Source organism: Pipra filicauda, unplaced genomic scaffold (assembly GCF_003945595.2).
Source record: "Pipra filicauda isolate LSUMZ 115617 unplaced genomic scaffold, ASM394559v2 scaffold76_size2844353_pilon, whole genome shotgun sequence".
NCBI lineage: Eukaryota > Metazoa > Chordata > Aves > Passeriformes > Pipridae > Pipra > Pipra filicauda.
Window position 1 is genome coordinate 622,530 of NW_024104942.1, and position 21,283 is coordinate 643,812.

General features: G+C 55.3%; 3 protein-coding genes across 4 annotated transcripts; 2 read left to right on the forward strand and 1 right to left on the reverse strand.

The window, feature by feature from the left end:
- Nucleotides 1–148: 148 nt before the first annotated feature.
- On the reverse strand, nucleotides 149–4,166 carry LOC113983813 (1-phosphatidylinositol phosphodiesterase-like). Of its 2 annotated transcripts, XR_005566617.1 has the most exons (3): nucleotides 2,745–4,166; nucleotides 1,318–2,529; nucleotides 149–903 (listed from the first exon to the last, which is right to left on the reverse strand). XR_005566617.1 is itself a non-coding variant. In XM_039389801.1 (2 exons), the coding sequence occupies exons 1-2, from the start codon at nucleotides 2,982–2,984 to the stop codon at nucleotides 1,414–1,416; spliced, it is 1,356 nt and encodes a 451-aa protein (XP_039245735.1). In that variant the 5' UTR covers nucleotides 2,985–4,166; the 3' UTR covers nucleotides 149–1,413. The 2 variants fall into 2 exon arrangements, 1 of the variants encoding a protein (XP_039245735.1); XM_039389801.1 differs by having other exon boundaries at nucleotides 149–2,529.
- On the forward strand, nucleotides 3,758–6,225 carry HTATIP2 (HIV-1 Tat interactive protein 2). The gene is made up of 5 exons (XM_027713315.2): nucleotides 3,758–3,957; nucleotides 4,041–4,148; nucleotides 4,255–4,392; nucleotides 5,126–5,187; nucleotides 5,728–6,225. Exons 1-5 carry the CDS (start codon nucleotides 3,787–3,789, stop codon nucleotides 5,951–5,953), a joined length of 705 nt encoding a protein of 234 aa, XP_027569116.1. The 5' UTR covers nucleotides 3,758–3,786; the 3' UTR covers nucleotides 5,954–6,225.
- Nucleotides 6,226–10,901: 4,676 nt separating this feature from the next.
- RGS5 (regulator of G protein signaling 5) lies at nucleotides 10,902–20,819 on the forward strand. Its single transcript, XM_027713369.2, has 5 exons — nucleotides 10,902–11,018; nucleotides 16,206–16,316; nucleotides 18,396–18,457; nucleotides 18,569–18,735; nucleotides 19,218–20,819. Exons 1-5 carry the CDS (start codon nucleotides 10,975–10,977, stop codon nucleotides 19,377–19,379), a joined length of 546 nt encoding a protein of 181 aa, XP_027569170.1. The 5' UTR covers nucleotides 10,902–10,974; the 3' UTR covers nucleotides 19,380–20,819.
- Nucleotides 20,820–21,283: the final 464 nt, after the last annotated feature.

A 21,283-nucleotide genomic window follows, 5' to 3' on the forward strand; every position in this document is an offset into this window, starting at 1 on the left:
GCCTGGCCCTCCCTTGGCAGCACCCATCTTCTTGGCATGAGAGCAATACCTAGAGCTGTCACACTGGCTTGGCGCAGAGGCAACACAGGTGGTGGAGTCATTGGCAGCTGACAGAGTAGGCCCCCACCCCCCCAAACATGACCAGTGCTTTTGTCACATGTCTGTTTTAATGCAGAGATTTCAATCTTCTCCTGTCTCACAGAGCAAGCTCAGAGACAGATTCCTCTGTCTGCCACCTCTGTCGCCCACCGCGTACTATTGCCTGTTCCCCTCCCTGGCCCAGCAGATGAACATGCTCAGCACCAAGAGGTGTGTCTCCAGCCAGGGCCAGCCCCTGTGGAGCAAAAAACATCCCCTCCTCCAGCCAGGAAATCCTGCAGCATCCCCTCTGGCAGGCACTGTGTTTTCCTCTGAGACAGAAGTATCCTTGAGGACATCCTTCATCTTTTGGCAGGCCAGGGCTGAGCTTTCCTCTTTTAAAAAAGTTCCTCTTCTCTTTCCCAGCTCCCTCCTTCAGCAGAGAGCAGTTTGATGATTTCTCCCCTGGGATCTTGGTTATCCTTTTGCTCCAAGGAACTTCTGTGTCATTTGACTTGCCATTCTATTTAAATTGCTGATTTATTATCTGCAGATAGGGCAGGCACTGGCACTGGTTTTAAGGTCTTTTTTATGTCCCAATCACTTTGCTTTTGTGAATCCACAAACTGCCCTGCCCATGCTGCCCATGCTGTTGCAAATCACTGGGCTCTGCCCTATGCAGCATCCCCTGTCTGTTCGATCCCGGGGACAGGGCAGCCCCTTTGGAATCACTGCTCCTGTGGCCATCCAGCTGTCCATGCACAGGGTTGGCAGCACTTGCTGAAGTTGGCTCTCCCTAAGAGTCCTGACTTTTGGGGCAAGCCCCTGCAAGAAGAAAACAAAAGCTAAAACAACAAGGAGAAGGACATTCCCTTTGTTGTCACCTTTGAAATTAATTCCTTCTCCTCTGACCTCCTGCAGCTCTGCTTTAAAGACCAAGATGATCACAGACACCAATTTAACTGTGCTTTGGCCATGGGCAGAGGGGTAGAAACTCCTTCATATCTGAGCAGCAAGAGAAAAAGGTCTTTTCTGCACTTTTCTGACAGGAAATGGTACGGCAACATAGGGAGTGCTTTCCTAGCTTCTTTTTATTTTTATTTACCCTTGAAAGCAAAAGGACTATTTTGCAGAGGGATATTATGGGAGGACTCACTGGCCCAAAAGGAGGTGAGGCAGGACCTTCTCTCCCCACCTTCCCTGCTGTGCTGTGGGGATTTGGCTGGCCCAGCACTGTACCTGGCTCCTCCGGGCAGAGCGATGCTCAAGGCGCAGCTCCCCGGGCTGCCCAGCTCCGACCACTGGGCTGTCAGCTCTCTGCTGCCTCTGCCGCTGTCACACCACTGTCACACGAACACTTCCTGGTGCTCTGCGAGACCTAGAAACCAGCTTTTGCTCTACGGGCACTGATGTCCTTCGGCAGAGGCGTGCGGCCGGGAGCGGTGTCCGACCCGATGGGCACCGGCGCAGGCAGCGAGCGGAGCTGTGCCGGCTGCGGCGTCTGTCCCCTCTGCCACGGGGATGCTGCAAGGGCGCTGCGGGAGTGCTGGGGACTCCTGTGCTGTGTCCATTGGCCTGCAGGCCGTTGCTCTCCACGATGAGCCGGAGAAGCCCTGCACCAGGGAAGTCCATGATGACCACCCCCCAGCGCACGGGCTGCCTGCCCCGGCGCCGCAGGTGCTGGTAGCAGCGGGGGTTCACAATGCGGGCCACCTCCTCAGGGCAGGTGAAGAGTCCATTGCCAGAGCAGAAGGTGAGGTACATGGTGGTGGAGTCCCCGCCAGCTGCCTTCTCCAGGTGCTGCCGCACCCGGGCCCACTTGCGCTCCAGTGACAGCACATTCCAGGCATCGCTGATGCTCAGCTGCTCGTAGGGGATGCCCAGCACCTCCCGCGTGAGTGCCTCCAGTACCACAATCTTCCCACGCACCTGGCCCAGTGTCGGCATCTCCTCCTGGCACCACAAACAGCCCTGTCCCTCCTCCAGCAGGCAGCGATGCAGTTGGGCAGCGAAGCCGGGCCGGGAGAAGATGGGCAGCTCCTCCTTGATGCGCATGAGCACGGCCTCGCCGGGGTGGGCACGGAGGAAGCGCAGGGTGCGGCGCAGGACCCCACGCAGGCTGGCCCGCTGGAAGGTGCAGAGGTGGTAGACACGGAGCTCGCCCCGTGACAGCTTGCAGCGCACATCCAGGAAGCGGATGCCGGCCGCCAGCTGGGCCTCCAGGCCCCAGCTCTGACACCGCAGGCGCCGGCCGCCAAACAGGCTGAGGGAGTCGTGGGTGCCAGGGATGGAGAGGCGGGAGAGCGGCAGGGCGTCGGGGAGCTCTGCCATCCAGTCAGGGCAGTAGGCTGCCGGCTGGGGCACGCAGTCGAATGCCGCACTACGCCGGCGCCATGTCTCCATGCCACCAGGAGAGCGGGCACCCCGGCGCCTGGCTGGCCGCCCTGAGCCCTGCCATGGAGAAGCACACCATGAGCCATGGAAGCACCAAATGGCCCCCATGTATCCTGATCCCACCCCTCCTCAGTGGTATCCCCACCACACCATGAAACCCTATAACATACCACCTGCCCCATACCCGTTGCTGCCAATACTCACACTGTTGCAGCGTACTGTCCCCTCCCACTCTCAAGCACTTTTCCCAGTACTCCCCCTCCTGCACTCACCTGGGTTTGCCTGTGGCTGCGGAGCGGAGCCCGATGGACGGGGTGCACGGCCGTGGGTGCCAGTGGCACACTGGCAGGTGGAGCGGGATGCCAGCCATTAACCCGGTGACAGTCATGACGCGCGTCCTGCCTCGCAAATGGCACGTGCACCAGGGATTCATCCTCAGCCCTCGGCCACGGGCAGCGCTTGACAGACATACCAGGCTGGAAAACTGCCTGGCTGATCCCGAAAGCAGCCATTCAGGCCTCTGCACCTCCCTCCCCAGGAATCAGGACAAACGGGATCGAGGTGCCGCAGGGCCCCTTGATGGCCCCATGGGAGAGGCTTCGCAGAGCCTGGGGTGCCCACACGCCTGCTCCAGAACCACGTCCTGGTGGGACCTGTGCTGCCCTGGTGATGATCAGCCTCATGCCTGTCAGAGGGACAACGTCCAGGCAGGGACACGGTGCAGTGGGTCTGTGCTTGTCAGCACATCCCAGGACCTGCTCAGCGAGAGCTCTCTGGGAAGTGGGTTTCATCCCTTTGTTCCTCAGCCACCAGTGGCTGCTGCACACTGGAATCACTGCAAGGCTGCCCGGGAGGTGACCTACGTCCTGCCCAGGGCACCTCTGTCGGCAGCGCACACTGAGCCCAGTGGGTTTTGAAGAGGAGCCGCCCGACAGGTCACAGACTCCTCTGGGCATCCCTCCGGGTCACATCCCCTCCACCTGAGCAGGGCGGGCACAGGGATCCTCGGGAGTCGCTTTCAGCGCTGGGCCCTGCAGGGACACCAAGCGGGGACACTCCAGCCGACACCTTCCCAGCGGGGCTGAGCGAGGGTCCCTGGGGCAGCCCCCGGGGCGGGAGGCAGACACCCCCCGGCCCTGGGAACGGCCCCGTCCTGCGTTCGGCCCCGTGCCGCCCCTCCCCGCCGCGCTGCCCGCCCCAGCCCCGCCGCAGCAGCGGCTCCCCGGGCGCGGGCCCCGCCCGGCACAGACCGCAGCGCGGCGGCGCAGCCGCTCCCGCCCGGGCCCGCCCCAGCCCCGCCGGGCGTTCCTCGCTATGGCGGCCGCGCCGAGTGGTGGCAGCGGCCGGACCTGCTTCGTCCTGGGCGGCTCGGGGGAGACGGGCCGGGCGCTGCTGCGAGAGCTGCTGTCCCGGCGGCTCTTCGCCCGGGTGACGCTGATCGGGCGGCGCCGGCTGAGCCTGGGCCAGGAGGCGGAGGCGGCCGTGGTGCGGGGGTCCGGTCCCGGGGCGGGGGCGGCTGCGGAGTGGGGGTTCCTGGGCGGCCGCGCTGACCCTCGGCCTCCCCGCAGGAGCAGGCGGTGGTGGACTTCGAGCGGCTGGGCGAGCACGCCGCTGCCTTCCAGGGGCACGACGTGGGCTTCTGCTGCCTGGGCACCACCAGGGCCAAGGCTGGCGCAGTGAGTGGGGCCCCTCCTCCCCCTGGGAGAGCAGGGGTCCTGTTTGCCCCCTGCCCTGCCTGCGCGCTCCCTGCCCTCGTGACCCTCCTCTCCCCTTTACCCGCAGGACGGCTTTGTCCGGGTGGACCGGGACTACGTGGCGCAGGCAGCAGAGCTGGCACGGGCAGGGGGCTGCAAGCACTTTATCCTGCAGTCCTCCCAGGGGGCAAACGCACAGAGCAGCTTCCTCTACCTCCGCGTGAAGGTGAGGAGTCAGCTGGGGTGGGCTCCTGGTGCTTGTGTAGGAGTCACAAAATGCTGGGATGCTCGTGAAGGAAGGAGTAGCTGAGGTCTCAAGAGTTGCAAATAGCTCTGGGGGTCCTCCTTGTGCTGTGGGACAAGGGAAGGGGCTGCTGTGTGACTGGCTTCATCTGAAGCAGCATAACCCTGCGTGCAGTTTTTATCTTCCTCTTTAAACCTAGAAAGACTCGCTGGGGTCTCTAGCCCAGATCCAGCTCCCCAGCCTCAAGCTGCTTCACAGCTAGGTGGCGGGGCTATGTCCCAGTGAGATGTGAACTATCCAGGGATGGATAGCCCACAGGCTCCCCAGGTGGGACCATACCTATCGTAAAAGCTTTTTTCCCCGCATGTTGTGTGCTGCCGCTCCCAACGCCTGCTGGATTCACAGCTGTGTGCCGGCTGGATCCATCCCCAGGCTGGATGCAAAGTCCAGTTGCTCTCGGGAGCGGCCCGTTGCAGTTAACATGATGGTTGCAAGGGTGCGCTGCTGACTCACAGTCTGTGTCCACTGCGGGCACTCGCCCCACACTGCCTGTCCTGGAGAGCTGCTCCCTGCCTGGCCTCTTCCAGCTTTGCACTGGCATTAGTGCCGTCCTGCCCACAGCTCAGCAACTCTCTCCTGCCCATTCACGGAGTGGCAGGGATGGTGCTTGCAGTCATCCTTGTCTCCTTTCATTCCTGCCCAACTGCTCTGACAGGGAGAAGTGGAGAACCTGGTCCAGGCTGTTGGTTTTGATCGCTGTACCATTCTCCGGCCAGCGTGAGTAGCAGTGGAGGAGGGAAGGCACAGGGCTTGGGTGGAGGGTTGTCAGGGCAGCAGGTTGGGAGATGGAGAAGGAGAAAGGATGCATAAGCAGGGGGAAGTGGAGAAAGCCACCAGCTGCAAATGCAGCTCACGGATGAGCAGACTGCTTCCCAATGCAGAGCTTGCTTTCTGCAGCAGTTTCCCATGGCCCATCCCAGTGCTAGTGCCACGTGAGGTTGGAGCACAGAGGTTGGAGATTATCTCCGCATGGACCTTGACCTTATGCAGGGGGGGAGTACTCACCTGTGTCCTTTCAGCTGCACTGCGCTCTTGCTGCCTAGGAGAACTGGCATCCTGCTTTTGGCAGCACAGTGGAAAAAGGAGTTGAGTGTCCAGGGGCTCAGCTCAGTCACATTTTGTGGGCCTGCTAAAGCCGCAAAGCCCATGTGGGTTTAGGAAGCTGGTCTGCACCCTGGTGCAGCTGTAGAACCCAGTCTCTAGCCTTCCCCTGGGGATGGTTTCAGGCTGACCCCACCTTACCTCCTCGCTCTGCAGGGTGCTGCTGTGCAAGCGCCAGGAGTCCCGGCCCATGGAGTGGGTAACTCGGCAGTTCCTGGGTGTTGTGGCTCGGGTCTTCCCCACCGCTTACTCAGTGCCTGTGGAAACAGTGGCCAGGGCTATGGTGGCCTGTGTGCTGCAGCCAGGCGAGGAGAAGGTGAAGGTGCTGGAGAACAAGGCCATCCATGAGCTGGGAAAGGCAGTGCCACAGCAGGGCACATAGAGCAAAAGGGATGGCAGGAAACAGCTTGGTTCACCATTCAGACGCTCTTTTGGGCCGAGGATGAACGCACGCATGGGAGAGGTGCAGGGTGCTTATATGGCTAATGTGGAGCCAGAGGTGGGTGCCCTTCTTTACACAGTGGCTCGTTCTGTCAAGGAATCAAAAATGCAGATGCTGGATGAGGAGAAACAATGTGCTCTGCTGCCTGGATCTAAAAAGCAAATGCAGATAAAGTGGTGTAATCCAGGCCTTGAATAAAACCCTACGACTGATCTGTTTGTGCCAGCTTTGTGTTTAAATTATACCTGTCACCTGCACATCAACAACCCAGCCTTACCTATCGAGATTGTGTCTTTTAGTGAGACTACAGGGAATGCCCACAGGCAAGCGGCCATGCAGTAGATGGACACAGGAAGGCAGAATCAGCTCTCAGCTGTCTGTGCAGAGGCTGCACCTCACAGAGCACACGGTGGCACCAGTGCTGCTAAGATAGCGGAGCTCCTGAGTGCTCAGCAACAGCTGCTGAGGCGCCTGGAGTGGCTCTGCCCACAGCAGGTCTCTGCAAACAACACTGTCCTCGCTGATCTGCTGAGGGTGCAGAGGGACTGCTGCAGGGATGCAGCTGTTTGGGCCTGCGCTGTCGCTTGGTGCCTGTAGTCACATCAACACCACGCAAATACTTGGGTTGACTTGAAAACACCTGTCTCCACATGTCTCTCTGGCCTTTCCTTATATAAATGAATCAGAGCTCAGACCCATGTTCCTCAGAGTGCTGTGCATGTGCAAGAGCTGAGGCCAGCCACATGCACATCTTGGAATGGGCTTGCCCCTGCCCCATGCTGCCCAGGTACCAGAAGGGGAGAAGGTTCCTTCTGTGGGCATGGAGCAGGCACAACGAGCAGTGCATTGTCCCAGCTGCAGTCCCAACCGTTCTTAGGCCTCCTGCTTGGGGTCGAGGAACTTGGTGGCTCGACAGCTGGGATGCAGGACTTACGTGACTCCCAAATTCCCAGCTGGCCAGAGTCCCAGCACTCCGGGTAATGCTGCTTTTCAGGATTTTCTCTGACCTCACCCGTGGCTCCTGTGTCAGTGACTTGGATGTGGCAAATGGAGGGAGCCTGGATCTCATCTCTGTCCTCTACACAAGCAGTTTAATCACTGGGCAGGACCTCAGAAAGTTGGCAGAGGCAGTGAGATGGTGCAAGGCCTGCACCCGAGCAACTCTTCAACCACGTGTGGGGCTCAGTTCAAAGGGACCACAGAGCCACAGTTACTCCTCAGACTGTCCCAGTGAGAGCAAATACAATACCTTTAGAGTAAAATTTCATATCCAAAGGGAGATGAGAGGTAGGCTGGTCAGGAGCATCACACAAGTCTCTGAGGGGTGTTGAACTTGTGGAGCAGGAAAGCTGTTCAAGCGTGCAGCACTGGGTTACACAGGCATAATGCACTCCAGTGCTCAAAGAGATTTTTAAAAAAGGGGATGTGCTTATACAGGGGAGTGGAAATGAACACCTGAAGTGGTAAGACCTTAAAAGTAGTAAAAATTGCATACAGAAGAGAGACTGAAAAAAGAATGTAAGCTCTGGAAAGTTACAGGTAAAAGGCAAGCCACAGAAGACTTGAAGAAAGCATCCTAAAGGCATAAAAATGAATTATGACTATGTCAGAAGCAGAAAGGGAGCCTGAGGGACAGGATGTGATTAGGCTCTATAGGAAGAAAAGAGCCATCACAGGAAGACTTGAGGAATTACTTGCATTACCCTTTGCTGTGAAGGAGCTCACACTAGCATCATTCTGTAGGGGACACACATTTGCATGACTGTCCCAAAGCATGCAGGGGGAAAAAAATAAAAATATTTTTAACTCAATTTTTAGAACACATGGTTAAAAGTCTGCCAGAAGGAGCACTCAGATGAATTGCCAAATACTCTCCTGGGTGAGAATTGCAGTGATCCCTGTACCAAAAAGTCAACATTGTTAAATATGATACTAGTTTTTAAAAAGTTCCAGTGGGAACCAGGAAACTGCAAAGCAGCTAGGCTGCTTTCTATAAAAGGCATGTTGTTAGAAAGGATAATAAAGTCTGGAAATAACAGGGCCCAGGATAAATGTGGTGTAGTGGGAGATTCCACATGGCTTTTGAGGGGGCAGTTGCAAGACACAAGCCTAGAGCACTCTTGGAGGAAACCAGCCATTGTGTATATAAGACAATCTGGTCCTCAGAGTGCACTTGGATCTCCAAAAAGCTCTCCCAGAAGGGCTCTTAAAGAAATTAAGCTGTCGTGGGAAGAAAAGGAAGGTCTGTGTAGTTTCTTACTGGAAATATTTTCTTAGCACTCCAAAGCCTTGAAACACATGAAACAAACATTTATTGCTGGACAAGGGTCTGTGGAAAATGCAAGCTATTTCTGTGTAACCCTTGTTTCTGCTCAAGTGGCACACAGTTTCTTCTTCAGTGTTTCAGATAAGTCTCTGTTAGAATGCACAACTGCAATCCCAGCACACAGTATAACTTCCTTATCACTCTCTTGCATGGAATTTCCTCACACATTTTGGACCTCAGTTCCTCAGTTTGCTCTGTGCACTCATTAAACCCCCCCACCCTAGAGCTGTGGAAGAGATCACAGGGCATCAATCACTGAACTATGGCAGAGCCACAGGAGCAGGCGATTTGCCCACCTAGGGCTGAAAGAGATAAAGGAGGTAAAAGTCTTTAGGGAACAGACAGTTCCTCCATGGTGTCTCACTGGGTGAAGCTCCAGGTTCCTCCAAGCAGCAAGAGGTCTGCAGAGATGGGGCCATGCCCCTGGCATGCCTGGCATGTCTCTCTGCTTTCCAGGGGCTTGTAGCCCTGGCTGGAGCTGGGAAGAGAGCTCAGAAGGGTGTTCAGTGTCTCCTGGACAGCATTTGCACAAACCTCCTGGTCCCACAGACCCAAGGGATTCCAATGCTGACTTTATTACTGCAGATTAATGAGAAGAAATAACTGCATTCCCAATGGCTCAGCAGCGAGCGTGGGGCTACAGGGGTTTCCTGTGTGGTGCCATGGCCCCGCTGTCCTTCCCAGTCCCAAGAACTGCTGGCACCTCTCACCCAGCCCACACTGCCACCGGCTCCTCTCTGATTCAGGGGGTGCCTGGACAGCTGGCAAAGCATCTTACAAACAGCATCATGCTTGAAAGGAGATTTTCAAAGCAGCCTCATTGGCACTCAGTGACATCCTAGTGATGTCCCTGCTAGCAAATGTATGGCCCTGACATGCTCTCTGACCCCAGGGTACTGGTACAGCCCAGCACAGGGGCAGAGCTTGCAAGGCTGCATTCCTTTGGAGAGCAGGGGCTGCACCCCAGCTGCTGGGACTTGGGATGACCAGGTGACCTCCAATTCACTGACTGGGTGAGGCACCTCCATGGTAATAAAAGACCCTCCTCCTGATTCCTCTGGGAAAAGCGCAGAATGATAGCAGCCTGGGAAGGAGTAAAGGACCTCCATCCTCTGCAGCTGCCACAGTTTCCTTACCCCCTCTGCAAGACACAGGAGAGGCTGGTGAGCACCTCAATGCCAGCAGTAGGAAGGGGCAACCCACCCCAGCGAGACCCCACATCTGGCACCCCTGCTTGGGTACATATGGGGGACTCTAGTCAGCCCAAGCCCAGGCAAACATCATTCGAGCATCTAATCCTCTGAAATTGTAGGCTGTCCTTTTTTTTTCATTCAGTTTCCATTACAAACCAGTACAAAGCTTGCCCAAGCTCTCCAGGGAGGCACAGTTTCCAACAGACATCCACCTTTCACTTACTGCGCTCACAAGCTGAAATGCAGACAGTGTCTTACTGCGTAGTCCCAGAAGAGGTCCAAAATCCGGCTGGAAAATAGAACCAGGCACAGCTCCGACACAGCTCAAAGAACAGGCCTCAGCTTAAATGTAGCTCCAGGCTGAGGGGCAGGTGGGGCTGGTCAGGGCAGTGATGATCGTTAGTGACCCAGGGTGTGGACAGCCAGGTTGGGAGCAAGGTTCCTATTCCCAGCTCTGAGTGTTAAACAAGGCACTCATGCACATTTTCATAGTCACCTAGACAGCCAAGGTCAGGGCCAGGCACACAGCAGGTTTTCAGCACTGGCTGTGGTCATCCTCTCCACTCCAAGTGCTGCTAAGCTGTGCTAGGAGTGACTCCATTGCAGCTGCTGCCTGTAGCTCATCCTCCCCCTGAGCAGCCGTGAGGGGGGCCAGATCTTTGGCTGTGGGACCCTTTGGAGCCAGGCTGATCTCTGTGTTTGCCATGAGCTGCCCCTCAGCTGGCAGCCTCACTTGTTGGTGTTGCACCTACACTGTGCCTGAGTGGCTGGCTGCGGCTGGGAGAAAAATCACACTGCAGATGCTTTTAGACTCATCAAAGTGTCACTGTTAGATAAACCCAGAACATTTGCGATGATGAAAAGGCTTATTTTTTCAAGCTTACGTGAAAAAGAACTTGTTCTGGCACAAAATTCACTGTTATCCACCAGCCAGTAGCCACTTTTGAAGGTGTGGATGCTTTGACATTAGCCACAGCCTTTAAATCAACAGCAAGACTTCTCATAAGAACTTTTTTTTATTTCTGAAAGTACTGTTTTTCACTGGAAAAAAACCTCACTTGAATGAAGCATGTCTACATGGCTCTTCTAAATACTGACTCGGAGCTTGATATGTTGTTAAAAGAAAGGCTGTGGGCTTCCTGAAGCCCCCCAGAGAGCAGCTTGGCCCTTCCAATTTGATTACCTGATCTCACCCCAGAAAGACCACATTTTTTTCCCCCCCGTGTGAGCTTTGAGAGAAGAAAACAAAATCCAGAAGCTGCTGGGGCCGGGGCCAGCTGCAGCAGGCCGGCCGGCATTGGTTACGGGGCTGGCAGGGGTCCAGCTCCAGGCGCTATATAGGAACGAGAGGGGGGAGCTGGGCTGCAGACGGAGCCACTGCTGCTTGGTTTAGCCATCACTCACACTCTTCTCACGGCTCGAGGAAACTACAGCCTGCCAAGATGTGCAAAGGATTAGCAGCGCTGCCCCACACGTGCCTGGAGAGGTGAGAACAGCCAGGATGCCAGGGGGCTGCCTCCCCGCAGGGTTCTGCCGGGGCAGCTGGAGGCACAGGGGCTCTTCCTTAAGCATGTCCCCGAGATGAACATCTCATATGGGGACTGGGATTATCCAGCTCTGAACTGGGAGGGAAGGGAGGCTTTCTGGGGGCGGCTCAGTGGGTGCTGCAAGTGGCTGGGACCCTTAGTGGGGCGAGTGGTGATTCAGTTGCAAACTACCCACTCTGACTTGGGAACCTCTCTGCTGGGTGAGTTTGGGCTGCCCCAAACCCGCCCCTCTACCCCTGCTGCTCTGAGCAGGAGTGCATTGTTGTCAGATCTTAATATTTGCAAAACATGGAGGAGGGGAGGAGGAAAAAAGCAGAAAAGAGGTTTTGCCTTTCTGAGGCAAAACCAGCCCTGGCTCACAAGTGCTTTTAAATCCTCTTTAACTGCCTGTGTCTTGCTCTCACACGGATTAGCCAGACCTGGCCCCTCTCCACAAGGCTCAGTTCCATGCAGAGCACCAGCTCTGCCTGGTTTGTGGCACGAATCCTCATCTTCACGCCTACCCACCCGGGTGCTTTCCTCAAAACCTGCCCCTGATGGTGTTGGTGCTGCCTCCCAGGCTGCTCTCAACCCTCTTTGGAGCCACAGCAAGCTCCAGCCCCCAGCCATTTCCATGGTGATTGGAATCTGGGGTCTCCGTGCGGCATCAGGGCACCCGATGCTTCACCTAAGGAGGAAGCTTGGGAAAAGACTATACATGTGAATCCCCCAATGAGGATTCCCTCATGGCTGCAAATGCCTCAGCACTGGTTTTTGGATGAGAATGAGGGGACATTCACTGTCCTGGGGGGAGCTCCAGAGAAGTCCCAGCTGAAGTTGTGGCACTGGGGTCTGATGCTGCTTGCCCAGAGGCGAGGCAAATTCCCATCACAGGTACAAACAGGAGCATGGGCCTGTGGCAGTTTCTTTGTTGGAAATGTGCCTTTGGGCCATCCTAGTGACTCCACTGCCTGCTCCCCTGCAGCCTCCTGCGCCACAGGCAGACAAGCAGCACTCTTCCAGATGCGGGTGATCCACGTATTTCTGTTCTGCTATCCCCTTTTTTTCACTCTTCTGATGCTTTCTAATACTAAATTTTCTTAATAAAGATTTTCTCCCCCTGTTGCTATGCTGATGCTTTCACCTGTTGTGCCCTCAAATCCTTGCTCCTGAAGGCAGCTTCACTTACACTTCCATACGCAGAGTCAGGACCGTGTTTGCCCCCTGCACATCACTTTGCACTGCTCTGTGAGGCATTCTGACAGCTGCTCCACTGCCAGTCTCATGAGATCTTCCCGCAGTTCCTCACAATTTGTCCCTGAGTGCCATACCTGGGGAGTGCAATATCTGCTCCTCGGCCACTGACCCCCTTCTCCCCACGTGTGTGACGTTTAACAGCTCGGTCCCAGCCTGTGTTCCCATAGCACCATCCCCACAGTTGTGTGCTACCTTTCCCACGCTGTCATCCATGAGATGGCCTTCCCCCCTGCGGCTGCCTGGGGTCTGGAAAGCCCACCCAAAGTCCCCTGAAAACCCAAGGGGCTGGTACCCCCTGACTCCTCACAAAACGTGGTTGCTGGCCTCTTCAGAGAAGGAATCTCTTCCTACCGCCAGAGCTGCCTTGACTTCTCTCCAATAGACCATATTTGTCCATGTGTCCACCACAGATCTGACACAGCTGCCACTGACGTGCCCATGCAGCATCACAGTTGCAGCTTTATGGCTCCTTGAATCCCCTCTGGAGCCTTTTTCCCCTCAAGGGGCATTTCCGCTCACACCTTCCTGCCCTTGGGCACAGCAGCACCTTTAGCTTTCAGCTATAGCTTTAACTCCTTTGAGCTTCTATTTTTGTTTTGTTTTTAAAGCTGGAGTCTCTCCTGGGCCTCCGAGCAGCCTTCTTGCTCTTGATGTGTTTGACAGAGCCCATATTTTCTATTAATGCTTCTTGGAAGCTGTTTCTCAGACTTTTTCTTGGCATTCTCCCATCTGTTCTCACACTTAACCTTCCACCGTTTACGGTCCTCTTGCTCTTTTTCACTTGGCCATAGCCGGGTTTTTTTGAAGGATACCTTTTTGTTTATAACTGCCTTTTTTACCCTGCTGTTTAGCCTTTGCTGAAGCCTTGCTTGAAAGCTTGCAATCCGTCTGCTGGAGGACGCCAGGATGGTGTCTTTAAATAGCCCTTCCCTTCCTCAACCTGCAATCTCTCAGCCCGCTCCAGTCCTTTCACTTCCTTTTAGCAACCTTCCTCACCTCTGCTGCCTCCATGGATTTCATGAAGATCCCACAGCCAGGACTTGCTCAGTGCAGGGGGGAGGTTTTTTCTGCTGTCCTGACACCAGGACTTGCAGGGCTCCAGTGGGGTGGGCAGCCACTGGTGGTCCATTGACAGCACCATGGGATGGAACAGGATGGATCCATCCAAAGAGTCTCACTGGGAGCAGCATGCAGTGGGGCTGCAATATAGGTCTAACACCACTGCACAGCACAGCCTGAGAGAAAGAGGCCCCAGGGCTGAGCTTAAATGGAGCCCCATTAACGTGCAGGGTGTGGGGCTCAGCTGGAGCTGCTCAGGGCCATTAGGGCCTGTCAGTGCCCTTTGAGCCTGACAGATGTTGCCCATAAGTCACTGTCAGAGGATGGGAATCAGAGAGAAGGACTTTGAACCAGCTCTGAGCATTATCCAGGAGAGTACTTGCTGCTGTGTGAAACTGCCATCAGTAGCATCCCAAGCACCTTGTGCATGTCTTGGCTCATCTACACCAGAGCAGGGGGGTCCCCGGGTCATGTTCAAACAGCAACAGACTACTGGTCCTGTCCTCCCAGCTCCTTAGGTCACCATGGGCTAGATTTGGCTGTTGGTGCCCCTGCTCCCAGTACAGCTCGTGTTATCACCCTGCCTACACGGTACCTCCTGCATCCACCATCCTTGCTTCAGAGGTGGGTGACTTCCCCCTGCTCCTGCCAGATGAGCCTCTCATGATAGGGCACATGGTCCAGTTTCCTGGAAGTGACTGTCCCTGGTGCACAGCACCCAGCACTGGCAGTGGGTTGGCCATGGCAACATCCACAGCTTTACCCTCCCTAGTGTTGGGCTGTGGCAGGGAGAGGCACATGGTGGCAGCCAGCATTTCTGCTCAGCCCCTCTTTGAGAGATTCTCCCTGAACTCATGTGTCCCCTTCCCTGCAGGGACCTGTAGCCACCAGCACAGATGTTTGGGAAAGCAGATCCAAGGGAGAGGCTGTTCTGCCCCAACAGCTTTCCTGTGGCACCCTCTGCACCCACCCATTGCTTTGGTGCTAATGGGGCTGCAGCTCCTTGCCTGCTTCACCTGCTCCTCATCACTGCAGCCGTGCCATCCTCTTTGGTCAGGGCCATGCCATGGGTGTCCCAGCATGGCTGTGATGGCCAGGAGGGTGCCTGAGGCTTGCAGGAGAGACAGTCCCAGGCACTGGACATCAGGAGCCAGCTCCAAGCTTTTATCTGCATTTTATTTATTTATCAGAGGGAGCAGGACAAACGGTACACAGCAGCATCCCTGTCCCAGACACCTCAGTGTGGGAGCATGGCAACCTCATCACCTTTTGCCCGAGGTTCTGCTCTTTCCAAGATTCAAGTTTTCTCAGAAGCACTAGCAGCGGGAACTGCTAGTCCCTGTAGCTGCTGACATTTTCCATGAAAACAGTTGGGTTTCTGGGTGCGTGATGCCCCGTGCCGTACACCCACGGCGGGTGGTCCGTGCAGCCCCAAGCTGGGCTGCTCACTCTGGCTGGCCCTGCTTTGAGCTTTCATGCAAGGGTGGCTGTTTAGAGGCAGATTTCTTCACAGAAGTTGGGGGCAGCTGGTAGGGAGCAGAGCAGACGCCCCTGCTCCGGGTCTCAAAAAGTCGCCCATGGGGACTGGCGAGTGGAAACCAAAACACAGAGAGAGTTTTACAGGGAGGGAAAAAAATTAAAGGAATTGCAATAAAATAGCAGACATAGCAAGGGAGCAATTATCCACAGAGGGCTTGTGAAAATAAACAGCAGAGAGGAAAATTGTAGGGAGCCCTGAAGCCAGGGACCTACAGCCTGGCTGTGCCAGCCATGCCAAAAGCTCAGCCCAGCCAGCCTGTGAGGAGCAGTGTGTCCCCTTGCTCTCCTTCACCTCCTCTACCAGCAAGACGACCTGGAAGCCATCAAATGTTGCTGTGTCAGGGAAAAGTCCTGCCCTGCAAAGATGGGGCTTGGGGTATCTGTTTTCACCCCTTTATTTCTTCACCCTTATACAGCACACCTCAGTGTTCCCTGCAAAAGCTCAGCTTGCTTTTGCTACCATCGCTGAGCTGCAGCAGAGGGGAGCCTCGTCTACAGTTTTAGATGCTCAGGACCTCATTGCAAATTGTATTGCACAAAAGGGAATGTTTCAGGAGACATCTGGGCCTGCTGTCAAGCCCCAGGACCCCTCTTGTTTCTGCTTCTTCCAAACAGAGGTCTAGGGCATGGCCTTGGGGCAACGGAGAACTGGCATGAAGCTTTTGGCAGTCAGAGTATTTCAACTCCTGACAAAACTGTTCTTCCCCCTCTGCCCCAGGGAAGGCAGCACTCAGGAGGTGTCTATTTGCAGTGTCTATTTCCCATTGCAGATATAAAGTTTACTTATTACACTATATATATATATATGTATCTCTGAGGGTGTCCTGCTCTGAATGCCATCGGCAGTGCAGGGCTGGCAGGCACAGGGTGGGACAGGGCTCGGTGGGGCAGGCACTGCCGTACAGCCCAGCACGGCACCCCCACAGCCTCCTCTCCGGAGACAGCTCCTTCACCTCCTCACCAGCACTTCTTCAGGCTCATCACTATAGAGACTGAGTGCTGCACACACGGCCCTAATTCACCATCAGAGCAGCCCGCCAGCTCTGCTGATACAATTATCCCAGCCACAGATGGGGATAGAGTGAAGAGATCAAGAGCTGCCGCTAATGCAAAGCGCCCGGTTTGAACAGCACCAGCCAGGCGCAGCCTTTTCAACATGAGGGTACATTTGTTCATCTGTAAGTAATTACAGAGCTTTGTACTTCACCAGGGGCTGTGCAGGGCAGGGATTGTGACTGTCCCCATTGCCCCGTTCCTCTGCCTGACCTACCTCTGCTCCTCCCCTCCTGCAGGGCCAAGGAGATCAAGACGAAGCTGGGCACACTGATCCAGAAGCACGACTCAGCCATTGACTTCATCATCCCCTACCCTGAGAAGCCAGAGAAGCCGCCCAAGGCCCAGAAGTGAGTACTGTGCTGGGGTGGGCTGTGCTGGCACCTGTGCCCAGCCAGTGGGGTAGTTATGAGCCCTTTTGGGGTGCAGAGGAGCTGAAGCCCTGCTGGGGAGGGGGGCACAGGAGGCTCTACAAGGCAGGCAGCTTGTGGCATGCTCTTCGTGGCCTGACTGCTAAGTGCAGGCTCAGGAAGTTATGTCAGGGCAGCATGAGACATGTCAGGCAATACAGCTCTATGGAAACTAAATTTCCCATGGAAACTCAATTTATTTTTTATGAGATTTCCTGTTATTGGATAAAGGTTTTTCCCAGAGGCATGTGGCACTTGGACTTCTCTGAGTCACCTGCCTCAGCCCAGAGGTGCCAGCCTTCACGGCCATCTGGCTTTGGGATGGCAGCGTGTCCCTGAGCTGGCTGTGTGACCGTATGGTGTGATGCCTGGCTCTGGGCAGCTCTGGGATGATGGCACCTCCTCACCTTATTGCCTTTGTCCTGAGCCACTGCTCTCCGGCACTGAGCTGGTGTATCATATTGGCTCTGCTTTATCAGCATTACTTAAAGCACATGAAACATTAGTTATTTTACCTGCTAATCCAGGCTGTGGTGGGTGATATACAGGGGGAGGCTTTCTGGCAGGGTGCCTGCTCACCACAGTGCTGCCTGGCAAGAGCTGCCCAGATCAAGCAGGGCAGACAGAGCTGCCATGCCCCAGATGCCTCTGTGACCGAGACACATTTGTCCCCATTAGCTGTCCCCTCAGAAAGCCAGAGAACATCCTCTCTCCCCACTGCCTGGAGGAGTTGTTTTCTCTGCACTGCAATGTTGTGCAGCCTTGTCATCGCTCACCTGTCAGAATCTCGCTTGCTGTTAATATCATCCCTAGGACATTCAGATAATGGAAATGTGAATTTGGTAGTTTCCAGGAAATCTGGATTGTGTTGGGTTACTGCAGCGATGCTTCACCTCATGGGGGTGAGAAGTCACCTGGCAGGAACAGGGAGAGTTTTTGATCCTTGATAGAAGTACAAATACAATTTGAGGTCCAGGAAGTGAACAATCAGAACCCCCTGTCGTGGTCCTTACTGCTGCAGTCTGATGACAAGTGAGGCCAAGTACCCACCCTGAGCAAGCTTTGTTTTCCTGCTGTTCCCCTGTCTGCGCTGGAGCCACATGGGCAGCACGGCTGGGCAGCAGCACTTCACTTCCCCCAGACCCACCACTGAAGCATCAGGCTGTCCTGCCCACGCTCCTTGGGATGCTCTGCTCACCCAGGGGGTTTCAGCCCCAACACATGGCTCCTGTGGCAGCAAAACAAGTTGCACAGGGGCTTCCCTTGCCTTCAAGCCAACACCAGGCATTGCCCTGGTGGGTCACAGGGCAGGAACTGTGAGCCCAAGGCAGCTTGGCCAAACTCCTTGGAGCTTAACTAAAACAACAGGAAAAAGCCACAGTCAACCACCCCCCCCAACTCTTTAGTCACATTGAAAAATACAGCAAAAAAAAAAGAGGAAAAACCTCGCAGCTGGAAAACACTGGAGGTTTCCACTGGGAAGGGTGCCGAGGCCATTGTCCTGCCTTGCCTTAGGGCGTGGGAACGGGGCAGGCAGGCTGTGGGAGTGGAGGGCGCTGACCCCAGCCCCAGCAGCACAGGGCCGAATGACCAAGCCCCTGCCAGCAGGGAGCATCCTTCCCCACCCCAGCAGGAAAACACAGAGATGCATCCCAGCTGCCTGCAGAGCTCCTGCTCTGCCATCCCATGCACAGGCAGTGAGGTAAGGAGGAGACCTGTGGCTGCAGAGGGGACCCATTTTGCAGGTCAGCCACATCTCTGGTCAAAAATGGGGGATTTCGCCTGCCCAGCCCCATCCTCACCTTCCCTGGCGCTCGGCTCTCCCCAGGAGGAGGGCACTCGTGCTGCAATGCAGCAGCATCACCATTTCATCCCCAGACCATCACCTTCACTCTGCAAGTCCCTGCAGATTGTTACTCCAGTTCTCCACATGTTTAAAGGAATTATTTAAAAACCTGGGGCCCAGACTGGGGCTGTGGGGTAAGCATAGACCACCTGGGCTTTCTTTACTCTCTTCAGGCCATCACCAGAGGAGGCTCTGCAGTGGCGTGATTCCTTGGAAAAGCTCCTGCAAAACCCCTGTAAGTTCACATCCCCCTGTGGTCAGTCACCTCCCCTCTCTCCACATCCCCTGCTGTTGCTTGGCCCCCCCGGCACTGCCAGTGCTCAGCAAGGGCTCGGCCCTCCCACAGATGGGCTCTCCAGCTTCCTCACCTTCCTGCGCTCCGAGTTCAGCGAGGAGAATGCCGAGTTTTGGGTGGCCTGTGAGGACTACAAGAAAACCAAGTCCCCTGTGAAGATGGCAGAGAAGGCCAGGAAGATCTATGAGGAGTTCATCCAGACCGAGGCACCCAAAGAGGTCAGTGGCCATGGGGCAGGAGATGGTACTGGGAGGGGTGAGGCTGCTGCACTGTTGGCCCCCTTCCCATAGGAGAGTGATGGCTGCAGGGGCTCAGAGGGCTGTACTTTTGGCAAGGGCCAGGCCCATCCCCATGTGCTGCATTCCCACCCTTCACAGCCCTGGTGCCCCTGTTTTCATGCTCAGCCTCTGCTGGGCTGTCTCCTGCCATGGGCACCTTCAACACACGCCTGTCCCCCTTTTCCTCACAGAGGGCTGACATTAATTGTAAGGGATGGCAATGTACAGTAATCCTCCTCCACAAGTTAGCTTTGCTGCAGGACAGACCTCATCCTTACAGCTTTGCCACTAATAATTCCTCCAGAGAAAAGAACTTGCTTCAGTCTCTCCCCACACCCTTTGGGGCAGAGCAGGTGAGGGAAGATGCCATCACCCACCCCTCTAAAGGCAAGGTCCCCATCCCTCTTACACTCCCATCACAGGTGAACATCGACCACTTCACCAAGGCTGTGACCATGAAGAACCTGGTGGAGCCGTCACCAACCAGCTTTGACATGGCCCAGAAGAGGATCTTTGCCCTGATGGAGAAAGACTCCCTGCCGAGATTTGTGCGGTCGGAGTTTTATCAGGAGTTAATCAAGTAGCAATGTGGCAGGGCTGTGCAAGGCATCCCCACTGCTTCTATCTAAACACCCGCCCCTTCTCCTGCAGCTGCTTTGCTTTCTTCATACCACCCTAGAAGAGCACCCAGGGATGTTGCTAAACATCTCTCCCCGTGCTTTGGATTGTCAGATGTCCTGGTGTTTCCTCTCTTCCCATCTCTTTCCTCTCCCACAGAAGACCAATTGCAGAAATTCCCTGGAGTTGGGACCCAGAAGGGTGGCAGAGCAGCCCCAGGTCCACAGTGACCGGGAGCCACTTGGACATCTGGCACATCTCTGGTGCTGCAGAGCTTGGCATTAGCTGGAGGCTCTGGGGTGCCAACGCTGCCTTCTTAGGACTCCTTAGGACATGACAATTTTTCTCACAGTTTTGCCCGTATCACTCATTTGGCCCAGGCTCGCTCCCTCCTCCCAGCTTCCCAGGGTGCTGCTGAGACTGCGCAGGTACCCTACAGGTTCTTCCCTCCCTGGCCAAGGTGCGGGGTGAGATGTGTCCACTGCCTGATTGGCATCATCTTGTCTTCAGAAAGCAGCCAACCAGCAGGCATAGTGACAGCCGTGCAGGGATGGAGGCAAAGCAGGGACAGTGTGACAGCCATACAGCAGGGATGGCAGGAATGGCAGTGATGGCTGTATGGCAGAACCAGGAGCCCCAGAGTGTACCTGGCAGGCACGAGGGGTGAGCAGAGCGAGCCTGCAGCACTGCTTCCCCAACAGCTCTGCTCGGAGTCAGTGCTGAGACAGCCTGTTTGCTCCACACTAAAGACAGTAAAGAGGGTAAAACAAGACCTGTTTGTCCAAAACACCAGGACTGTTTAGCAACCCAGAACTCTCGCTCTCTCCAACCTTTGCACCATGTCCTGAGCCCTCAGACCACAGCCCGTGCCATGTCCCAGTGCCAGTGCACAGCCCTCGCAGTGCTGGTGTCTGTGGCGTGCTGGGATGGCAGCTCTGGGGGTTGCTGCAGGGGTTTCTTGCTCCAGTCACTTCTGTCTGCAGTAGGCATGCCAAAGTGATACTTCTGCACAAACCCAACCAAGGGGCATCGATCAGAGGAGGGAGGAAAGTCATGTTGGGGAGAAAAAAAGCTGCAATTGCAGCTGTTCAGATCCAGTTTGAAAAATCCAAACCAAACCCAAAAACCAAACCCAAATTAAAAACCGTCATTGGAAACATGAAAAATAAACCCCTAGATTCTTGAACAGATGCAAACTACTGAGTTTGTGTAGCCTGCATCTCCCTCTCCTGTCTCCTCCCATCTGCCAAGGATGTGTGATTCCATAGGCTGTTTCTAAAAAGACCAGCTCTTTTCTGATTCAAAGCCAGCCCTCTGCTAACAGAATAAATCACACCTGAGGATGGGGCAAGGGCATACATGAAAAGCAGCTGGGATCTTATTTCAGCCTCGAGGCAAATGCAATGAACCACTGCTCCATAGGGCCTCCGTTTCATCCCCGTGATGGTTTCCTGGTGCAGCATCCACAGGTCATGGCTTGCAAGGAGCTGCTTCAGCCAGCAACCTGACAGATGCCAGCAAAATAACCCATGTCTGTGCTGCCTCCAGGCATCCCAGACCAGTCCCCTTCCCTGGGCTGCTCAGCCTCGCTGCAAGTCATGGGACTCCATGCAAAATGCAGTAACATAAACAACGGATTTGCCAGCCTCTTCAAGACTTTCAAAATCTGATCAAAACCCCACCAGCCCCAAATATTTACATGTTGTCACTATGGTGATGAAGAAAAATACATCCCGAGCTGCAGGAAGTGGGCTATGTTTTCCAGGCAGGAGTGGGGAGGCAGGGAAAGGATGGAGGCAGTCACAAATGTGACTTTTTTTTAAACACTGGAGCAAAAGGTCTGGGAAAGTTGGTGCTGGAGCAGCAGGGG

Excerpts from the sequence above, each read along its gene's own strand:
- LOC113983813 (XM_039389801.1), bottom strand. The coding sequence starts at position 2,984 with ATGGCTGCTTTCGGGATCAGCCAGGCAGTTTTCCAGCCTGGTATGTCT. Across the intron at positions 2,530-2,744 it reads GCAGCCACAGGCAAACCCAG|GGCTCAGGGCGGCCAGCCAG; the intron begins GTGAGTGCAGGA and ends TCTCCATGGCAG.
- HTATIP2 (XM_027713315.2), top strand. The coding sequence starts at position 3,787 with ATGGCGGCCGCGCCGAGTGGTGGCAGCGGCCGGACCTGCTTCGTCCTG. Across the intron at positions 3,958-4,040 it reads AGGAGGCGGAGGCGGCCGTG|GAGCAGGCGGTGGTGGACTT; the intron begins GTGCGGGGGTCC and ends GCCTCCCCGCAG. Across the intron at positions 5,188-5,727 it reads TGTACCATTCTCCGGCCAGC|GGTGCTGCTGTGCAAGCGCC; the intron begins GTGAGTAGCAGT and ends CTCGCTCTGCAG.
- RGS5 (XM_027713369.2), top strand. The coding sequence starts at position 10,975 with ATGTGCAAAGGATTAGCAGCGCTGCCCCACACGTGCCTGGAGAG. Across the intron at positions 16,317-18,395 it reads AAGCCGCCCAAGGCCCAGAA|GCCATCACCAGAGGAGGCTC; the intron begins GTGAGTACTGTG and ends TACTCTCTTCAG. Across the intron at positions 18,736-19,217 it reads AGACCGAGGCACCCAAAGAG|GTGAACATCGACCACTTCAC; the intron begins GTCAGTGGCCAT and ends CTCCCATCACAG.